The 21,636-nt window shown below is 42.9% G+C and overlaps 1 protein-coding gene across 3 annotated transcripts in view; it reads right to left on the reverse strand.

Annotated features, from left to right (window-relative positions):
- Positions 1 to 21,636, reverse strand: part of LOC147201194 (receptor-type tyrosine-protein phosphatase gamma-like) — a 104,119-nt gene that overhangs the window by 14,295 nt on the left and 68,188 nt on the right. Inside the window, exons 5-15 of one of the 3 annotated variants that reach the window (XM_086117717.1) lie at positions 19,668 to 19,763; positions 17,364 to 17,430; positions 15,654 to 15,672; positions 15,515 to 15,569; positions 13,761 to 13,953; positions 10,245 to 10,429; positions 7,697 to 7,805; positions 6,830 to 6,879; positions 6,000 to 6,738; positions 4,941 to 5,079; positions 2,176 to 2,267 (exon numbers count right to left, since the gene is read on the reverse strand). In XM_086117717.1, coding sequence (XP_085973843.1) covers positions 2,176 to 2,267; positions 4,941 to 5,079; positions 6,000 to 6,738; positions 6,830 to 6,879; positions 7,697 to 7,805; positions 10,245 to 10,429; positions 13,761 to 13,953; positions 15,515 to 15,569; positions 15,654 to 15,672; positions 17,364 to 17,430; positions 19,668 to 19,763 — 1,744 coding nt within the window. Of the gene's footprint in view, positions 1 to 2,175; positions 2,268 to 4,940; positions 5,080 to 5,999; positions 6,739 to 6,829; positions 6,880 to 7,696; positions 7,806 to 10,244; positions 10,430 to 13,760; positions 13,954 to 15,514; positions 15,673 to 17,363; positions 17,431 to 19,667; positions 19,764 to 21,636 lie in introns of those variants that run through there. The other 2 variants (XM_086117715.1, XM_086117718.1) reach the window with 2 other exon arrangements.

Consider the following 21,636-nt stretch of genomic DNA (forward strand, 5'->3'; position numbering starts at 1 on the left):
CAAATGTTTAATCACTTCCACATATTACATACACAGCGCACAACAAATTGATGAATAACTAGTTTTAAAATCAGAAGTCAGGAACAATGACTGTTATTGTGGATTACTTATGACCATTTGAAATTTTGGTTCAGAATTTAGCAAGCATCATGGAACTTCACATGCTTGATTTGCTTTTGCAGGCCACATAAAATGATGTGGTGGGCCAGATCTGGCCCCCGGGCCTTGACTTTGACACCTGTGGGTTACATGTATTGGTCAGAATGTCTCTCTCTCTCTCTCTCTCTCTCTCTCTCTCTCTCTCTCTCTCTCTCTCTCTCTCTCGCACTCAAAACACAATTTAAAGTCCCTTTAAGTGAAAATAAAAATGTCTTAAATCGGGCACACCACAAAGAAGAGTATTAACAAGCCTACAAAATTTAACTGGAAAATAAAAAACTCATAAAACTTGCCAAGTATATAACATCAGGCTTCAAAATTTAAAATGAAGACATTCTTTCAGGTTTCAAAAGATGCTGTTGGAGGCTCACATTGCTAGCTCAACTCACCCTGTTATGTACCCTTTAACAATCATTAAATCAGTCAAAATTGCGCAGGAAAATCACTGATGTGAAAAGGTGTTGAAGTATTTATATAATGGGGGAGGGCCAACTGCGTCACTGGGTTTTGTTTTAGCCGCGCCTGAAAAATGTTGATTACCGAATGGTCAAAAAAGAATTTAATGCTGTACCTCCACCATTCAGTACTCCGTACTCCTCAGTGCTTGCCCATTTTTTAACGAATTATCTTCAAACATACGAAACACGCTCACAAACAATTCTCTGAATTTATTTTACCAGGTCGTTGAAGTTTTCTTCAAATAGAAACGATGACTGAAAACTGCTATAACTGGTGTCACAAATCTCAGTTATTTTGAGCATTTATGGTGGTAGCATCTGCCTCAGTGGATTCCTATCATCTGGAGGTCACACACGAGGGATCTTTGATAAGGTTGGTGGAGCAGCCACACAGGGACAATAGAGCCGCGGGCCCCAGCTGTCATGCCTTCTGATGCTGGCTAATGTTTAAAACGAATGCACCATTGCACCTGGGACCTAAAGGAGCCAACCTGGTCACATAGTAACGGGCGATTCTTCTTTGCTAACATACCCATTTAGCAATCTGTCCTTCAGCCTATGAGACGGGTCTCAACTCAACTCACCTGTATTTATAAAGCACTTTCAAACTGCCATCGCTGCACACACAACGTGCTGTACATGGAGCAACTCACATATACAACAGTAAAGCAACAAATCAGTAACAACGACGGTAGAGAGCACCAAAGAGTAGAACTAAGATCATAATTTGGGTCATGCTGAGTCAAATGCCAAAGAATACAAGTGAGTTGTGAGGCGTGTTTTAAAGATGGGCAGCGAGGAGTCTGCTTGAAAATGTTCAAAGCACTGGAACTTTGAATTGATTAAGGCCAAATAGGTCTTGAATGCACATAAGCGCTTCATCGTCCGTCTTTTAACATATTGTAAACATTTAAATATATTTCTAAGAGTTATACATTTTAAGGGCCCATTTAGGTCACACCTCTGTGAGTTTCCCATTCCTTGAACTTAGTTGACGCAATTCCACTGCCTGCTCAGTTATTCTGACAATATATGCTGTGGGAACATTACAATGCAAATAAAAGGAAGAAAGGAGGCGACAAGCAATGAAAGTGGAATTTTAATGAGGAGTCGATGGCGACATCAGCTGCGCTTTGTGACTACGATATCGCCGTCTTCAAATGTCACAGAGCTTTGTGACAGAGAAACTTAAGCCTGATATCAACTAGCAGCCAGCCTGTGCTCGGCTGCCGGGAACATTAAAAGCGAGAAGAAGAAAAAAAAAAAAGGCCAGCCAGTCCTAGTGCTCAGCTGCAAAGGGACTCCCAGAGTCATTTCACATGTAAATGAACTTAAATTGTGCAAATATGCACATCAAGGTAACAGAGAGAAAGTCATTTGAGAAATGTTTATGGTGATTTGAGAATACTTCCTGAATTTGCAGTGTTATTTCAAATAAGTTGCCCACCTAAATAATCCAATTTAAGTATGCCAACTCATCAGAAAGAATATATTCAAGAAAACCTGACATAAAGGTGTTAAAATAGTTCTCTTTGCTGCGGAGAACCATGCTGTTTACCTGGTATTGGGATGAAGGGGATGCTCTCATTGGCCACCACCCGAGGAGAGCTGCTCTCCTCAACATAGAAGTGAGCTGTCTGGAAAAACCTCCTGCAGGTACAAAAAAAAAAAAAAAAAAAAAAGATGTCGAGTGACGTGCCATCAAAACAACGAGCATCGGAATATTGTCTTGAATGGCGCACAAATGCACCACGTTGGACACGACATGACAATTTTGCCAAAGAGGCTACAAGAGAACAGGTAAACAGCTACGAATTGTCACCCTCTCCTCAGGGACAAAATGTGCTGCGTTCAAAGCTTCCACTTTGCTTTCAAACCAACATAATAGGAGCACAATGTTGAAAGCAGCCACGCTGCGAAAAAAAAAAGTTATTTAATATTAAGAGTCTGCAAGCTCATCCATTTAGGCAACTATACATCCACTTTCCAAGGCATCTCATAAAAAACATGATACGTGTTAATTATATTTGGAGCGTCACTAAATGAATCTCCGACAATGAATAGTGCATGCATTCAAAATGTCCTGCACAATGGACAGAAATGAATGGAAGGAGCGAGCGGGGGGAGAATTTGTACTTTATGGAAGCCCTTAAAAGACACAGAGACAAAGTCGAGTCTTGTCCTCATCGGCTAGCATGGAGTCGCTCTCATTGACACGCACAACGTTTACTAATGACTAAACATACATAGAGCCAATCTCAGAGCCATCGTCACTAAAAAGGTTTCCCAGGTGTGATCGATCCTACCTGTACTTGCAGAGAAGGGTGCAGATGCTAGTCATTCTTTCAGATGGACAGATAACCACAACAAAAAGGCTTGATTGGATGACCAAGGTATGTAAAGAGAGACATAGAGCGACGGAATGGTGAGGGGAGGCGGGGCTAACAAATGGCTGAGGGTGAGGAGGGCGCCTTCCTGGCTTGCGTCACATTTTCCAAATTCCAATCAATCTCCCAGTGGGCGCAGATGTGTTGCGGCCAACTAACCAGCGAGGTCCCCGCGTCCTCCAGACCTTGCCTCCCCACAGCTTGCTTTGAGGGGAGACAAACGACGGAGATGAGCGTGGCTTTGACTGAAGGGATGACACTTGGGAAAGAAAATGGAGCGAGGCATCAACACGGACACGCTGAGGTGCCGGCACCGCACGGGATTTGTTCCAGCCTCAAACATCTGTGAGCTTTCAACAAACAGCTCGGGCCTCTGAGGCGTCCAGATGTGTGCTGCAATTAAGCCCGTTGGAGTTCTGCTCGTGACCTTAACTTTGACAAGTGAGGAGGAGCAAATATCAGACAAATACTCCCACAGACTTTGGGCTGACTACATCTTTTTCACTAAAACGTTCTTGTACGAATTTAAGGAATTGTGCTATTTTTGTTTCGAAAGCGCATGGAACGCTAACGAGCAGGGATCGGCTCAAACAAAAAGAGTAAAGAGTGCGAATGATCTGATTTCATCTTTCATCATGGCCGCTTTCCCCCGCGGGAGCTGACATTGTCTGAACTGAGAAAGTTGTCATAACAACCGCTGGGATGGTCTGCCCAGTTGGCTCTTCATGCCCTTGCATCAAAGTATTCTGCTGGAAAAATCCGTGACCGGTTTACACACTGATATGGAAACGAGACTTCCAAGAGGGAAGTCAGTCGAGCTTGAACGTCTCACTTCAACTGACGCCCGGTAACTGAGAACTGCATGGTCAAAGCCAAACACAATGAACGCCCATTTGAGTCTAATCAATTCAGAACATTTGACACAAACGTCCGAGTCGGTTGCCACAAAGTGCTCATGCCTAATGCCTTACTTCATTCCATAACTTACTTTTGCAAAGCTCGTTTGGTCGATAGAGCCCGTCCAAATCGTTCATGAAATTGTGAAACTCCAAACTCAGCAGTAGAAAGCGGACACGGCTTCCCCTCAGACGGTTTTTGGCAGTCACAATTAAAGAAGCCTGTTCCAATTTAGATCTAAGTTGAGTTATATTTCGTACATATCCAAGCGTGAACATATAAATAAATAAAACCTGTGACCTGCGCGCCCCTCCCCATACTCAAATCCGCAGAGAACTTTCTCCTCTGCATAATCGTTACAACTCTTTAATTGGGCAAAAGTCATTTTGATTACCAGATTAATCAATAGAATAATTATGAGAATACCTAATTAAAACGCTACCGATAAAATAATAATGCAGAATCTTTAGGGGAATAAATGAATATGCATGAGGCCAGCTGAGGAAATAGCCAGTAGTGCTATTTGTAACTCATTAGCTATCCCACATGTGCCAGTGGCTTGGCCCGGGTAATTACTAGAACTTTACTTGCGTGGCTGGAAATTAGCCGAGCAGATGAAAACACAGCTGGGGCCGCTGTTGGTATAACGGGGCCTTCGGGTCTCCTGCCTCAAGCCTCGTACGGTGATGGCCTTCATTGCAGCAAGAAGGCGCACAAAGGAATCATCACATAAATTAAAGCACGAATGATGGATGGGTAGTTTCAAACAAGAAAGGTCAGAATGTGTCTGAGTGAATAGAAATCAAGAAAAACAGGAGGTGCGTGCGGTACTCGGGAGGGGGGCGGATGGCAGGGTGTCATCATACCCCGCCAAAATGGTGAGAGTGAAGAAATGGATGACTCCCGAGAGGGCAAAAAGCCTGTTATTCGTGCAGGAGGTGACGCTGTGCATACTCGCACCTGCATGCGAGCACCATCTTTGTTCAAGCTTGTCAGTGTCGTGTCGATAATAAGGCCCTTCATCTTGTACAAGTCTCACCTCCAGTAGACCATCACGATGAGCAGCATGATGAAGCAGAGCAGGGTCAGAGCGGACACGACCACCAGTGGGACAATCCACACCATTCTGCCCATGCCGGGGTGAGGCGTTCGCGTCACGTTGGACAAGGTGGTCCTTTCTGGAAGAAAGGTCAAATAGAAATTCAGTACAACTACTGTATACTTTTTTTGGCTCATATTTTGCATTTTCCCCCCCACAGTTGCAATATAACATTTTAAAATTTTTCATTGACTCTTATTTATCCAGGGAAGGCAATTGAGAACAGATTCTCATTTGCAATGCCGACCTGGCAGTAAACATCATATTGGGATTAATTAGGTGAATTTTATCATTAGTTGCAGTGTTCCGGTCGTTTGGGGATGAAAATTGGAAAAAAAAAATAAAGATCAACCAAAAGTACTTTGGGAAGGGAGAGAGTTTTAAAAAACTGCAGAGAACAGAGAGTGTGGGTGGTGGTAGACATCGATCGCAGAGAGCGAAGATAGGAACGGGGTTTTACCACTTGAATAACAATTGAACATGAATATGAAACATCTCATCCTTCACAATAGTGTCAAGTTTCAGTGACAATACATTTGTTGTAAAATACTGACTTTTTCTTCTTTGCACGTTTGGACTTTATTTGCATACTATGACCTCATTTTTCTAACTAATCCACTTTTTCCTCTTAACATGACATTTTCTTTCCAGTGCGCAGAGATTCCAGTAGCGATAAACAAATTGTACGAATTGTAAAGCCGGGCATGTTACCTCCAATGCTGTAAGATAAACACAAAATAAAAAGATCTAAATCAGCTTTCTATTGAAGGAAACTCTTTTCAAAATAGCCCCAGAGGAAAACCTTGCGGCACAACACCTCGAGCAGGCGTCTGCCCTCCGGCTTCGGCGTTGTTCCGAAAGCCTACAGTGCAGCTTTGTCTTTGACTGAGATAGGCCTTGAATCAAGATGTGTTATGCGAATGCAGTTTGTGAAGCCATCGTTCACACTTTGTGATCTGAAGAGGACATTTTGTTAGATGTGAGAAAAGGTGGCCTCACCAGTATGGATCGAGAATGGCCAAAGACTCTTCCCATCACTGCTGATCTTTGGTGAGAGTGTGGAGCTCTGTGGAATCTGCATCTCCGCGCTGTCGTTTCGCGGCTCCCGAGTGGTGACTGCATTGACGTCCGTGAGATTTTCCTGAGGGGGGGTCAGATGGCCGTCGACCGTGCTCGCAGACACTGTGCTGCCTTGAACCGTGGCCTTTTCTTTGGCTGTGGAGGCAGGGGTGGGGAGGACGGACTCTTTGGCCGCAGTGCTGTTGTTGTCTTGTGTTTGCTCATAGGTGGGTGTCGTCTTGTTCTTTTTCTTCTTCTCCGCACCCCTGTCCTCCTGCTCTCCCTCTCCATCGCCCTCGTCCTCCTCCTCCTCCTCGCCCTTGGGCGCAGTCTGGTTCTCCTCAGCGGCAGAGTCGGTCTCCGCGGCCTGTGGCACCACCTGCTCCGTGCTGGGCTTTGCGGATGGGGTGGACGAGTGAGGGGGGCTCTGAGAGACTTGAGGTACCTGCGTTGGCCAAACGGAACTGGGCAAAGAAGAGATGACCCCCCCACTGACACCCAAGCCTGCCAGGAAGGTGCTCGTAACCACTGATGCCACCGTGGCTTGGCTGCCGCTAGAGGAGGGGCCCAGGCCTGTTGCCATGGAGACAATGGAGAAGTGGATGCCAGAGGATGTCCACGTTGAGGAACCAGAGCTTATGGGAGCCATGTCAGCTGATGACACTGGAGATACTGTCGGCTGAGAGAGGCAAAGAGTATGTGAGGTTACCTAAAGGATTGACGATTCATGCTGTTAAGACACTTCCACTACCATCTACTGGTGAACTCACCATTCCAGTCTTCACGATACGAGAACCTTCAAATATTCTTGTGGTATTCGCTGGAATACAAGGGGGGTGGGGGTTGCCAATATGTTACGTACAATAGACTGTACTGAAATAAAAGTAATGTACATTTCATAGGTAATGTAATTGACCCCCACATTTGAAGGAGAGAGGGGAAAAAAATTGGCCACCGATCGCGATCGGGCAATTTGCGTGGTCAAGTATGTGAACAGCTTGTGTATGTGCAAATGTGCGACAGACCAAAATATGCATTTATGTATCAACATTTTTCCTTATTTTCAGGTACATTACATATATTACTGATCAAACCAGTTACTGAATGTTGATTTGTGCGTTTTCTGTACTGTCAATTTGAAGTAGTGTTTTTGAATCATAAATGGATGGATGGATGGATGGATGTTTTTTTCAATTATATTACTCAATCAAAAAAATTTGATTGATCAATCAATTATTAAAATAGTCATTACTGAGCAGCTCTAAAATTGAAAAATGTACAGTTAATGCATGTCATCTTAATGGGAATCAGTATCACTCAATCTGATCGATGGTCCGATCGCAATCAACAGAATAAAACCCGATTTTAAATTGCACACGTAAACTATTATCCAGATGTGTTCAATATAATTTAAAAGTTATGATACAACATTTCCATTCAAAATAAATACTTTACAATAAATCAATGCAATAAATAAACACACACACACACAAAACACTCTCAGTCAGGATTATTACTTTAACGCAACTTTCTTTATGGCTGTACTCCTTTTCTCTTTCGACAGCTTTGACAGCATCTTTTAGCAAATGCAAACGAGTGAATTTGTGAACGGTAAATATGCGCGGGGTTCATTGTACCTCTGAAGAGTAGCGTTTGGCTGAAGTCGCTGCGCAGGTCATGCTGACATACAGCCTGCACTCTGAACAGGTACAGGACATCTGGGGACACATTTGTGATCACTGCTTTCTGCAAGAAAACAAACAAAACACATTTAAGGCTCATGATCATACTGTACTGAAAAGCTGATTGTGTAAATGTGCAACAATACATTTATTGGCCAACATACTGCAGTATCGTATCTGCTCAATTATTCTAACTTATATGTCTCCAACTTGGGAGTTGGAGGCACTTTAAAAAGGCACCTGCTTGTATTTCATGAAGACAATTCAGATAAAAGGTGTACAGATATAGAAACTGAGAATTGAAATGGTTATTAAGAGCGTATAATAAGAAGGACTGACAGCTGAAAGGGAACTCGAGAGACTGCTCTCAGTAAAGCGACAGCATTAATGTATCAGCGGCGTGCGACAACGCTGACAGACAAATTAAGTGTCTGTGCTATAAATGTACAATCACATGAAATTAATTAAAGCGAATGAAAGCAACGAGACAATCCATTGAAATCCCTTTAAAAAACAAACATTAAAAAAAAACAGTCTACAGACAACTCTGAGGTCGTTCTGCAGGCAAAGCAACAAAGAGAGTTCAATGCAAGTTTTGAAAAAGAATAAAGTCTGCATATCAAGAAACGTTGCTTCTCAAAATGAGGACAGCTCCAGTTTATCTAAGTATTCATTACAATCTGTGCTGTATTGTTTCTTTTCCAAGTTCCGGGAAACCAGTGTCCCATGCACCCCCCCACCCCCCCATATCCCCAAAATAAATAAATCAATAAAATGTTTCATTATACATGACATGAACAAAGATGGACTGCTTTGTGGTTACTGCAATCCTACGTGCAGACATAAAAGAATGCAGACGTGATCTACTTTTTTTTTTTTTTTTTTTAATTATGAGAAGCAAAATGTTTGCCACACCCCATGAAAGTTCACGCTCGGTAGGTTTGCACTTGAAGTTTCTTGTTTTCACTGTCTGCACTTGGTGGGGCAACAGCCACCGGAGAGCAGATTGTATCTTCTGAACTAGTGGGGAAGTAAAAAAAAAAACAAAAAAACATTGGTGCTGTCCATGTGTAAAAAAGCAGTGGTGCACTCTGCGAACGAGCTTCGGGGTGGTGGGCGTGGGGGGTCCGCGGGCTTTAAAGGAAGGTGCAGCTGGCTGTTAAATTCACACAAATAGAAGACGGCATGAGCCGAGAGTGGAATATTTAGTGCGTGGAAGGACATGCCTGTAGGTATCAGCCCTGCAGGATAGATTTCTGTGGAGACATGGAGTGTTGGAAAAACAAAAGAACGATCTGAAGTTAAGAGTGAGCATGATGACTGAGGGCTTGAAAATTAAGACGTACTGAAACAAGAGCAATGCTTTGAGTTTGTTTTTCTCAAGCTAGAATTGGGTGTGGCTTCAGTCAAGGTTGAGGGAATTATGAACAGTTCCATGGAACATCTGTGGGGTGATCCGTCCGCAGGAGATGCCCTCGTAATCTGACAGATTTTGGTAGATTTTGCAAAGAAGACTGGACAAGTATCGCGTAAGGCTCCGACCCACACAGGCTGGGTGCTGTGATAAAAGGCAAAGGTGCTAAAACAGAGTAGTAGTTTGAAGGAGTGGATATTCAGGCAACCAGGTTATTGTACCTTTTTAAGTATTTTTTGTTTTTTTTTCCTTTGAATTTTTTTCTCTCCCCATTGGAATAGGTTATAGGGCACACTAATGGTGGAAAACAATTTGTCCTGATTTATTTTGGTCAAAACTATTTGTAGACTTTGGATACCCATCGTATATTGACAAAAGTTCTGAGATACACCTACGGTAATTTAGAAATGTTAACTACTCACTTTACCAAGACAATTTGGAGCAATCCATGCTTTTGGAGATGGAAATTTTTGGAGATTCCCTTCATGTGTCTCAATGTAAAATTCAACATTGCTTTTACCTTACCCCCTTTTATCTTCATATTCGGGACCAAGTATTGTGATGCTGGCCCGTTTTCTGTTCCAACACCTTGGATGAATGTACCAAAACAATCCCAAAGACAATTTCTGACATCTTATTTAAAAAAAAAAATCATTCCAGAAGAGTAGAAGCTAACATAGGGGTAAATCCATGTTATATTGATTTCTTTTTAAGTGTCATTGGCCAGGTAGCTGTCTTGGTACCAGTCTAAATGTTAAACATGACTGACGGAAATGTAATAGATCATCCTAAAAGGGAGACCCCAGGTGCACACAGACATGCATTATGGATAAATCTGTCAGTGAATGTGACAGCCCTGCGTGTCTCTTCACCCAAACTTGAGTGGCAGGGTGGGAGGCATGGGAGGTGGGCGAGTGTTGGTCTGGGCTTTGATATCAACCACCGGCTACATCCAGAGTTCTTCATAACCTGTCACCTCTTACATTCACACTGACTGATCCTGTTAGGAACATCCATGTTGCAAAAATCCACCGAGATGACTTATTCTTTTGTGGAGATGACAGTTGTGTGTTATCTAAGGGCGCTCACCATGCTTTGATCCCCCGTCTTGGTGAAGGTCTCTTCATCAGCGACATCGCGTTTCACCCAGCTGTAGGATACCATGTAGCTAGTGATGGGCGGGTGGTACACGGTCAGGGGCCGTTCCCAGCTCACCATCAGGGCCGTCTGGTTCAACGGTTGGATCGTCATGCTCACTGGGGCACTACTGCACACTGCGTGAGAAAGGAACGTTTTCAGCATCTCAATCCAGAGTGAAGATGAAAGACTGGACCATAATTACTAACCACAGGTATCCAAATAACTATCTCTCTTTTATATGCGCCAACAAAACAGGAGTTCCATTGTTACCATGAAAAATCTCTTGACAGGAACTCAGGTAGGGGAGGGGAACGTGCAGAGCGACCTCAAGGTGGCAGTACAGGCTGCACCATGGAGGCTAAGGAAAGCCGGCTGCCACTTTCAAAATCTGGACATCCTCCCCAAGCGCAATGGCGTAACAGCAATCAGGAACAATGTCAACGAATGATGTGCACACAGGATTTGTGACAAATTGAAATTGTCACAATCATTTGCATAATGAGGGAACAGTGCAAAACATACGGGGGGCGTATTTATTCACACACCCACACCCCATCTATCTATCTATCTATCTATCTAGCATTAGAGAAAGACGGGGGAAAACACAAGGGGGGAATTCTGGAAGTGTTGATGAAGTGTGACAGTGTTTGAATTTGAACCTGTCGGGTGTTGGGTGTCAGAGGCTTAATGTTTGATGAAAGACAAAGATCTAGGATGACATTCATTAAATCTGCGAAAGAATGTTTCTCGAAACATGTTTTGATTTGAATTTATTTCTGAGTATTGGAATACTTATTTTCAATCATTTTTGATTGGTCATACTACGAGGCCCAAAATATTACAATTTGACATAGCTCTCAATGAAATTGCACCACATAAAAGGCAACTAACAGCTTACTTGGCTTTAAAAGTTGATCCAATTTAACCAAGGTGTGCCCTGCCTCTCGACATTGTCAACCAATTGAGTTCAGATAAATAGATCTCAAGAACACCCCCCGCACCCCACACACACACACACACAAACACCTTGACCGCTATCATTGCTTGTTGTAAGACATCCACATTGTTGACTCTCCAGTTGCATTCTTGTATTGCAGCCGAAAGAAAAAGGAAATCTGAGCAAGCTAACCAGAAAACGAGTCAGCCGGAGCTGCTGGAAAGGCGGCAGTGGAGCGTGAGGGCGCGGTGTTGGTTTTTGGTAGAGAATGAAAGGACGCTGGGCCACATTCATTCTGCACACTGACCAAATGCCATAAAAGCAATTTCACAACTTAATTTGAATGCCTCTATTTTAGCTGCGCCCCATATTAACTATGATGGCTGATTGGCCTCGTTAGAGAGCTCCAACTTCATCACGACCATTCCCAATCAATTTTCTCCGACAACAACGCTTTGCAGTCTTTCTCATTAATCTCCATCGGTATTGTACTCAAGGCGGCTTCTCAATTTTGGTTAACTTAGATGGAAAAAATTGTTTACGAATGCTAGATGTGCATAGGGAATTATAGAAAGGGAGGTGATGGTTGGTAGAGAGAATATATATTGTGTGAGAAGCAAGACGGCTTCAGGAAGTGCATGCTCACAAAATAACGGAAAGCCTCCCCCGAAGGCTTTCCATGCGATGGCCAATCAGAAAAAAGTGGGCTTTGGGAATTGAAGCCTTACTGAGACAGAAGCCAAAAGGGTGAACAGAGGGGCAACTGGTCGAACTAAAATGCTTTTTAAAGTGACAGTGTAGTCCCTGAATGTAAATGTAGAGCTGGAAATGAGTACAATCGTTTTAAGAAGGCACTGACTGCTCAGTGAAAGCCTCCAACCGAAATATGGACAAAAACAATGCACACTTGTGAGAGAAATAAGGATAATAACACAGTCACCAAGCCCTCCAGTGCTGTGCTTGATATTATTGCCTGTGATATCAAATACGGATGTATGAGTTCTCTCGATGAGACAACAGCATACACACACAGCGCATTATTGATTTGATGTAATAATATTTCGCACTGCCAATAGTTTTTTTTAAAGCGATATACACTCCTGATCGATTTCTCTCTTGATCCTACCCTCCAGACAGCTGATAAGCTTTTTAATAACTCATATGAATGATTTTTTTTCACTAAAATCTACAAAACGTGCATGAAGTGAAAAAGATTTGGAGTCAAACCCAAAACTGTTCATATAATTTAGCTAGAGTAGTATTTCTGTTTGTCTAGCTATCCATCCTGTTCTAAATGCATAGCCGAGTAGAACATTCTCGATTTTGCTCAAAGTTACCAGAGGTTGTCTTTTGCCCCCCCCCCCAAAAAACCCCTGCAACTATAATCGCTACTGTTGCTAATGTAGGTAATCCAAAGGTTATTTGAAGGACAACTGAAAACCTTCTGCAACACGAACAAACCGCAAACCATATTATTTTGTCACATTTATCCTACATGCATGGAGGCACATGGCAGTCACTGTGACACATTAATGCAGGTCGCACACTCAGTCGCACACACATACACACAACAAGACACACACGTGTAATTAATGACATTAAATATGGCCTTGTTGTTCCATTTAGGTGGGCCAGGGCTGTAATTGTGCAAGGCAGTGACACATTGAATAGATGAGAACCCTTCTGAATTTGATCAATTACACCTGTATTTACCCTGCCATTATACTGCATGTCAAAAATGGGTGTTGAAAAATGGCCTATTAGGATAACCTCTCAGCGTAAATGTGCAATAATTTAAGATAATTATGATCCTGATCAGCAGCATCTGTTTTAGAATTCGGTTTAGCTTTGGGATCTTTTGGATTGCGCTTACCTTTTGTTTGGCACGTAGGAGCAGAATGACTAACGACGTGCACTTATGTGCACCGACAACAGTCATTTTTATAACAATCGATTCAATGACATCACAATTCAGCATTCACACCCCGGCTATATTATTAAGAAATCGTTTTACGGGGATTTTTGCAGTATATGTACTGTAATGTCCTTCCATATGGGAGAAAAAAAACTGACAGCGATGAACTTTACAGCCATTTACAATAAGCAGATGCACGTGAAAACTGTAGTCAACCACAACTCTCGCCAAAATCACATCCCACCCCAACAGGCCTCGCCTCCTAAAGAAACATGCATATATCTAACACAGACACACATGAACATTATTTTCTATACAGCTTATTCTTTGTTTTCTTCAAATACATTTACAATGCGTTTAGTGTTTTAGCTAAAAGTGGAACAAATTATTTGCTTGCTTTCTCTTTGATCATCAGTTAACTGTTTAGAGACCTTGATTAATCTAAAATTGTCCTAATCCATCGGTTAGTCACTAAAATAATCGAAGGATTAATCGATTATTGAAGAAAATTGTTTTGTTTGAAGAAGTATGTGTTTTTTTTAACCATGTACCAAGACTTAATGGACACCCTGTAGATACTGCTTATGCAGGTGTACAGTAGATCGAAGCTCACCTCTTGACGCCTCAGTGCCATGACTGCTCCCGTGAATGTCAGTCAAGTCTTTCTGCCAGGCATCCGTCATTGCAGACTTGAACACTTTCCTGTTATCAAGGTCCTGCAGGGGACGGAAGTTGTTCCTCAGATACTCCACAGACTTCACGTGGTCCTGTTGCTCTGTCGTAAATATGGAGTAGAAGGCCTCCAGCTGCATTGAGGGTGGTGGTGGAGGGGGGGGGGGGTGGAGAGAGAATAAGAGTATTTTTCTTCTGTGTGCCTGAGGAGCAAGTATACCATTCAATTGTAGTTGCTCACCATTAGGTAACTACTCACAACTGGAGCAAAATGCTAGCCAGGAACATTCACATCCTCGCCAACAGCAGGCACACGCCTTATTAATTATCATGACCACCTATGGAGTTGTGACTTCTCAATAGGGTACATTTGCAGCCATTGATTGGCATGACTGATCTGTTAGCACACGCATTAATGACTACACCGCACAGATAGTGTGGAATCAATGTGCCCGATGTATGCTTGCAAAGGTGAATTACAGGTCCATAAAAAGACTGCGTGTGGCGCCACAAACATTGTCGCCGTGGTCAATACTGCTGCTGGAGAACAAAATTCCACTGAGCCCCGCACATTTCGACAGTACAGAGGACTCTAGAGGATATTAGGCTGGCTAACACAGGAATTATAGCAACATGCCCGCACAGGGGATCAGTAAAAAGTGCAAAACATGATTTGGAATGCATTACCTCGCAAAATAAAAACAAGGCAAAAAAAAAAAGCCTGAGGTAGGTTAAGCAAGAAAAATACTTTATGGTCATACACAGATGACAAAAAAAAAAAGTACCATTTTGAAAACACTTTGAATAATACAGTGATACCTTGACTTATACCTGACACGAGGTACGAGCTATAGCTCGACCGCAACGCATATTTCAAAACAAATATTGCAGCAACACATTTACAGACAATATGACAGTACCCAGAGGCATGTATTATTATTTTTTTATTCCCTGGGGAAAATTATCAGTATTACTGCATTTTAGTTGCAAGTAACTGTCTTTGAGATGCAACACAATCTGATCTAAGTGAATTATATCCATGTCTGTTTTCTATGATTAAAGTCGGCCAGCAGAAGGAGACCCACTGAACAGGAGCAGCATTCCAGTTATTACCGTTTGTCATTATAAAACAAAATACTGTGGAGTATTTCCTCACGAATTAACACATTACAACATTTGTTTTTGTTGTTGTTTTCTGGGGGCTGGAACAGATTACTTGCATGTCCACTCATTTCAGTGGGGAGAAATGATTTGAGATATGCATGTTTGGAGTTACGAGCATGCTCACAGAATAAATTAAACTCTAAAGTCAAGGCCCCAATGTGCCCATTAAGGAGGGCAGTATGTATAATGTGTACATGAGTGCAGCGGAATGAAACTCTTTTTAAAGGTGGGTAAAGAACTGAACGTTTACATTATAAAGGCAACCCATAGAATGACAAGGAGACTTAACAGCTATTTCCCAGCATGAGCACAGTTCTAAATTTTGACTAAAGTTGTCCCCCAAGGATTGTGACAGAAAACGTGTCTGTTTCCGATGCAAAAGACTTGCCGGAGGGACAGACAACGAGGCAGTAAGATGAGAGAAAGTGCTGCATGTGCGTTCAACGGCATCCACTGGCAGTGTGCAAATGGAATCTGACCATGCACGGAGAATAATCTGTCTGGGCATGCAAGTGTGCGGACTCAACGAACCTGCGAGTGGGACAAATACACGGGCCTAGAGAAGATGATCCACTCCACCACCTTGCTGCAGGGAGGCATGGTCAGAGAACCAGTATATCGGTAATAGCTATCCACAGATGATGGCAGCAGATCCCTCAGGATGAATGACCTGAGGTTGGTCTCCTTTTCTGGGTACAACACAAGAAGAGCACAGAGTTGTTTACCAGCCAAAACACCTTATCTTTAATACCATGCATGTCTCGAGTTAAATGTATGCTTATTTTCAGCTGATTTCATCTCACTCGCCCTCATTTGAAAGCAGCTCCATCACCAGAGAGCTGTGTGCTCAGATGGCTGAGGGAGATCAGCAGAGGGAGCTCAGTCAGGTAAAATTGTACGCTCTGGCACTGATCTGAGGCTGGGTGCTAGCCTGTTCTGCACCACGGAACAACTGTGGACACGGGGATTAGAAGAGATACGAATGATTTCTAGATGGGCGCTATCTGATCAGAACCAGGCTAGGCAAACCAAACAAACAAGAATAGCTTTGTGACACACGGGGAGATCCCTTTATCTGGCGCAAATACAATGTGTGGGGCTATGCCAAGTGGGTTTGTCCGAACCTCTGAAACCATATAAGGAGCGTGTTTATGTCACATCTATTTGCTCGTGACCTTATCTTAACTGCAGGTTGGGGTGCGGTGGTCTATATTTGATAGGAGGTGCTGGAAGTGTGGAGTCAAATTCAGCATTCGCTGAGCCCCCCCCCCCTCCCCTCCCCCCCCCCCCCCCCCTCCTGTGTTCAGGCAGTGTACGTGCCCATCGCTCATGGGCCGCTCCGATGCTGATAGATGGATGGCCGTGGGATAATGAGCACGTGAAAAGTTGCCTTAGCAGGGGGGCAGGCAAAGGAGTGCTTAGTAGCCAGCAGGAAGTGAGCCGAAAAACACCACACCCACACTTTGACGGCGAGAAGACAAACACTGCGGACTGGAGTACAACACGAACATCTGTTGTTGAGCTGCATACGTTGGCGAAAATTCCAACATGATTTGACCATTTCTGAAGAAAACTCGCTCAAACTTTTTAAAAAGTTCTTCATCCTGGTTGGGTGTGTACGTGTGCGTTTGTGTGCGCATGCGTGAGCGTGCGTTTGATATGATTTTAATCATTCCAAGAATACTACTGTCAAGAGAGAATACAAGGGTGTATTTAGTCGTAAACGACTGCAGCCGAAGTCCATTGATGAGCGCAAAAGATTCCATTTAGAAGAGACTCGGCGACTTTAGAAACAATTACTCTGTACATGCTCGCCCGTGTGCATGTGTCCTTGTGGCTACCGACACAAAGATAATCAACGGCAGGTTGTTCGACAAGTCACATGCGTCAATGCAAGCAAATCAGCGGTGCACCCCGCAGCTGCAGTGAAAGAACACATTTGCTGGTGGTCGTCATAATTCGTGCATACAGTAAAGCTGACAGGGAAGCAATCATTTAAGAGTACCATTCAAGGCAACACAAGCCATGAATCGTTAAATGTGAATATGAGCCTTTACAGTACGCCCCATGTACTTGAGAGATGCGTGCCCATTAACTGAAGCCCGTACGTAATAAATAGTTCCACCTCTGCATGTGAAGCTCTGAGGAGGACTACATCGGTAGAAAGCCTAACAGCCAAGGCAGAGGCGGTATTTTTGCCTCCTTTTGATGTTAATCGCTGCTCAAATCTTGACTCCACAGTCTAATTTGGGAATCAAAATAAGTGGGGAAATGTCTGAGCAGCTGGAAATAAGAGCAGCATCCTTTGTTTCTCTGGAGGTGAACGGGCATTGCGTACATGGCCGCCTTATTTTTTCTTTTTTTACTCTTAATTACTTACCATGATGTACTACTCCTTTCAAACCTTGGATGATGGGCTCGACAGCTGGGTTATCTTTTTGCCCGAGCTGCAAGAAACAGAAGAGATTACAAATGATCACGACACGGGGACAATTGCTGATAGTAAGGGATTCACGGTAACATTTATTTACAAAATAAAAACAGTCAGAAAATATATGGTTCCGTTGGACAATATCATGACAAAACGACCCAAAACTTTCATTGTCATGTCACACACAACCAATTAATTTTTTTTTCTGACGGTTTACAATAGCATTCCTCTCCTACAAACTTGCACATAGGTTGGAATAAATCAGTCATTATGTATTTGGATGTTAAAAAAAAACTCCAACAACAACACTTTGGCTCCTATGCCAGTACTGTCATAAACCAAAAACCTCATGAATTTTTGGAATGCCGGTCCATGACCCAGTTTTAGGTCCCGACCCTGTTCTAAAGGATCCGTAGCAACTTCAGAGTCTTGTGCCACTTTCCTGTGTCATCAATAAAAATTCACTTAAATTCAAGGGTATGACTATTTTTGAGTCTAGCGATGTATCCTTGGAGACATTTCATTATTTTATGGGCTTTATGAGGCATCTTTGGTTGCTGTTATTCAATGTGACTTTTGTCATTCAACAACCATGGAGGAAGAGAAAATCTCACGGGGACAAACGCCATTTTACCCTTTCTTTATGGTTACGAAATCTGTCCATAAGTGCTCAAATTCACTTTGCGCAACGTTATCTATGTCCTACACAGGGCGTTGAGAACAGACACGCACACAAATATGTTGGGAAGCTGGGAAGCAAGGACTGATCTTCCCATGCTTAACATTAATTCCGGTCAGTCTGAGGAGAATAATTACGTGGAAGTGAATGCTGAATGTGGATAATACACACACCTTAGAGGCCATTAATAGGCCTTTGGGGAGCTCAAGAAGACTCCTCTCATTGATTAGAAATGGCAAATCTGAGCAGATGTGTATGCGTGCGTGTATGCGTACTAAAACCCATCGCTGAGTAAAATGCTATTCAGCGGAATGTGTATGCGGGTGCTAATTGCAGTAAGCAATAGGGCTGTCAGGATCCAACCGAGGCATTTAGGTCCTGCTATAGACACAGTCCATCACTGGAGACCCACATTGAAAACACCTGTGTCCTCATTGGAGCTCACCCCCCACCCCCACCGGCCAATCCCCCTCCACCGGATCACTGACCTTTGTCTGTGTGCCATTAAGCGGAACGTTAGTGCACATTGATCACCTACCATCAATTGCACAAATACGGCTAATAGAAATTAGTGTGTAACACCGCTGCAGACCCCCGAAGCTGTCAGTCCTTGTGAATGCTTTTCCGAGGTACATAAATCTCGGGGGTGTTCTTACAGTAAGTAGAAATTAGGACCGGTGTGATATATCAAGAGCTGGTGTGTTCAGACCTGGAGGGAACAATTTATAGCGTCTCTGTAAGTAAGCACCAAACTGGTGGAAGCGACCATTTTCTTGCAGAGCGCGGTGCAGCATTTAAATTGACTTAATACATTTTCTTTTGTCTGTTAATTGTTTCCATGTTTTGGTTTCCACACTATCTCAAAAAATGAGGACTACCTTGTTTCCACCGAGGGTTAACGTTAAGTTAGCCACGGTGCAGTTTAGATGGCATACCCTGAACACACTTAACCCTTTCATGCACTCTGTAACCTGATAACATGATAAGCTGTCCACTGTAGTGACCGCTGTCCCTGAATGGGTTAAACTATACAATTTCCCTTGACTTCTACTAAAAAAAAAATTATTAACTAGAAATATATCTTTATTCATCCATCAATGTCAGCAACATATAGTGACAGGCAGAGCAACTAAATGCTCTTCCATGAGCTGGCAGAAGGTACAATAAACCTGTCTATCCACCTCTTGCCATTAATACAACAGAATACTGTAAGTCATAGGCTCTCGCACATCCAGCATTTTGCAGTGCCCCAAATCATCAGCTGCAGCCTTCGGAGGACTCGACCAATGCAATTTACGGAGGCACTTCTTAAAACTGTGCCAACCGTTTTTAAATAGGAGTGACTAATGTATTGCAGATTGGCACAGTTACCTTTATGTCACTATATGTTATGGAAAAGAAGGGCACATTCCGAGCAGGCTTTGACTTGGGTGGCACTTTGAATGATGCAGCCCTAAAAATATAAAAATGGAACATGGCTTTTTGTGTGCTTTTCAATCAGAAGGGGGTTTGCCTATTCCAAAGCCACGACAAGCTTTTTATGTTGTCACATTATGGTTTTGTTGGTGCTTTACCTCGAAGAAGACCGACATGGCGGCAATGATGCGTCTCTCCTTGATGGCGGCGCTGAGGCTGTCAAAGTCATCGGAATTGTAAAGATAGATCTGCATCTGGGATGGGAGACAGAGCATACATCGCTTGAGGAGTGGACAAGGAGAACTAACTGTCCTCTCATAAATCCCTCCTCTCACACACTACACACTACTGGGAAGCTGATGAAAGGTTTTTTTTTGGGAGGTGTATAAAAGGGTGTATTTATCACAGCCATAAATCTCCTATAATGTGTGCCGTTCCTTTTTGTGTTCCGCCACTGCTGGAGGATGCTTAAGAAATACCACGTCCCGTTCCTCAGGGCTACAGTGCTTCCAGAGACAGGCAAGGCTGTAGGAAGGAATGTGCTCTTTTCCTGCAGGCAGATCTAAGGGAATAAAACGCTTCTCATCAGTGCTCCCAATTACCTTAAATCACCCGCAACACTGTTTCTGGTTCCACAACAAAGCTTAAAAAGTGTGGCTGTAATGTGAAAACCTTCATAGAACACCTGACAAGCCTCCATTTGATATCAAAAAGAATTTGATTGCTTTCATTTCCGAGCAGACACATAATGACACGTGACGATGATCAAAATCAGCAAATGATTGTAAAGGTAGTAATTGGACCTATCCGTCATCGCAGTCTAGAGACTCTTTAATTTGAAAAAGCCTTTCATGTCACTGAACCAAGTTAATTGCAAATAAGAAAAAGGTCCTAGATGTTGATTTAATTTAAGAGCACAGCTTTCAAAGGAAAACTTTAAAAGTGCTGCAAGTGGCCGACAAGTGCTGACAACATGCAAAAAGTAGAGGAGACATACGTTAAAAAAATATATATATATTGGTTCCATGGTTGTGTAAATGAGATGTAAATGAGAATAATAAGAGTGAAAACGAATTCAGGTGACTTACACCAGTTGCACCTTAAGTGTAACTAATTTGTTGTCTGGGAACGCTGCAAGAAGGAGAGCGAGCCAGGTTTTAGCTGTCACATGGCATTAACCGCATCACACAATTAAAAGGGGCCCCTTGGGGTTTCATTCAGCCACGAGATGGGCTTCTGTGACCCGCACTTGTTAACAAGTGTACTTTGGAAAACAGGGTATTCGATCACAAAACACTTTCTTCATAGGCCCTAAAAGTCAATGTTGCTGAAAGCACGCCGCTTGACTTGCATGACTGCATGCTTCATTTCGCCGTCCGTCTTCATGATCTGATGCTAATCTCCTGTTCAATTTCATGTGTTGATTTTAAGCTGCCGACCGAGGTGGTCAAACCAAACGCACACTTTTTTTTCCCGGCATGGTGCGTTCATCAATGCATTTACCACACTCCGAAGAATCTATATTGTTCCAAGAGGTATAACAAATTGTAGCCGCAAACTGAAAGGCAGAAAACAAAATATTACAAAACAAAACACAACAAAAAATCAAACATTTGAGCTCAATTATTTACCCCTCGTTCTCTCCTTCACTCCATGGTACTGTTCGTGATGTCCACATTTTATGAGTTATTCTTTGGTCTGAGTTTGTCCAAAGTGTGTGCAGAGCCACATTCTACATTCCAATTTAAGTGGAAATGGATGAAAAGCTTCTCATGCTTGGCATCATTTCCCATGATAGCGAGGTGTTGAGGCACAAGAAGAAGACAATAAGAAATAAGTGTGTGGGAGGCAAGGTCTCACATTCCTTGTAACTCTTGCTACCCGAGCTGTTTGTTGTTAAATGTTTTTGTCTTAAACACAGTATGATAATCTCACATCAATCCCACGCACGTATCCTGCTTTGCATCCAACTGGCCAGTGCAGTGGATTCAATTTTCACCAAGAATTGAGTGTAACATACTGTATGTACAGCTACACCGATGAGAAATTATTTTTACTTGAGTAGCTTCAAAGGCGTGCCGACGACATAAAGAGAATAACATGGTAATACATCAAGATTGAGCGGTA

Source organism: Hippocampus guttulatus, chromosome 8 (assembly GCF_054856545.1).
Source record: "Hippocampus guttulatus isolate MCC_2025c chromosome 8, RoL_Hgut_1.0, whole genome shotgun sequence".
NCBI classification, from domain to species: Eukaryota; Metazoa; Chordata; class Actinopteri; order Syngnathiformes; family Syngnathidae; genus Hippocampus; species Hippocampus guttulatus.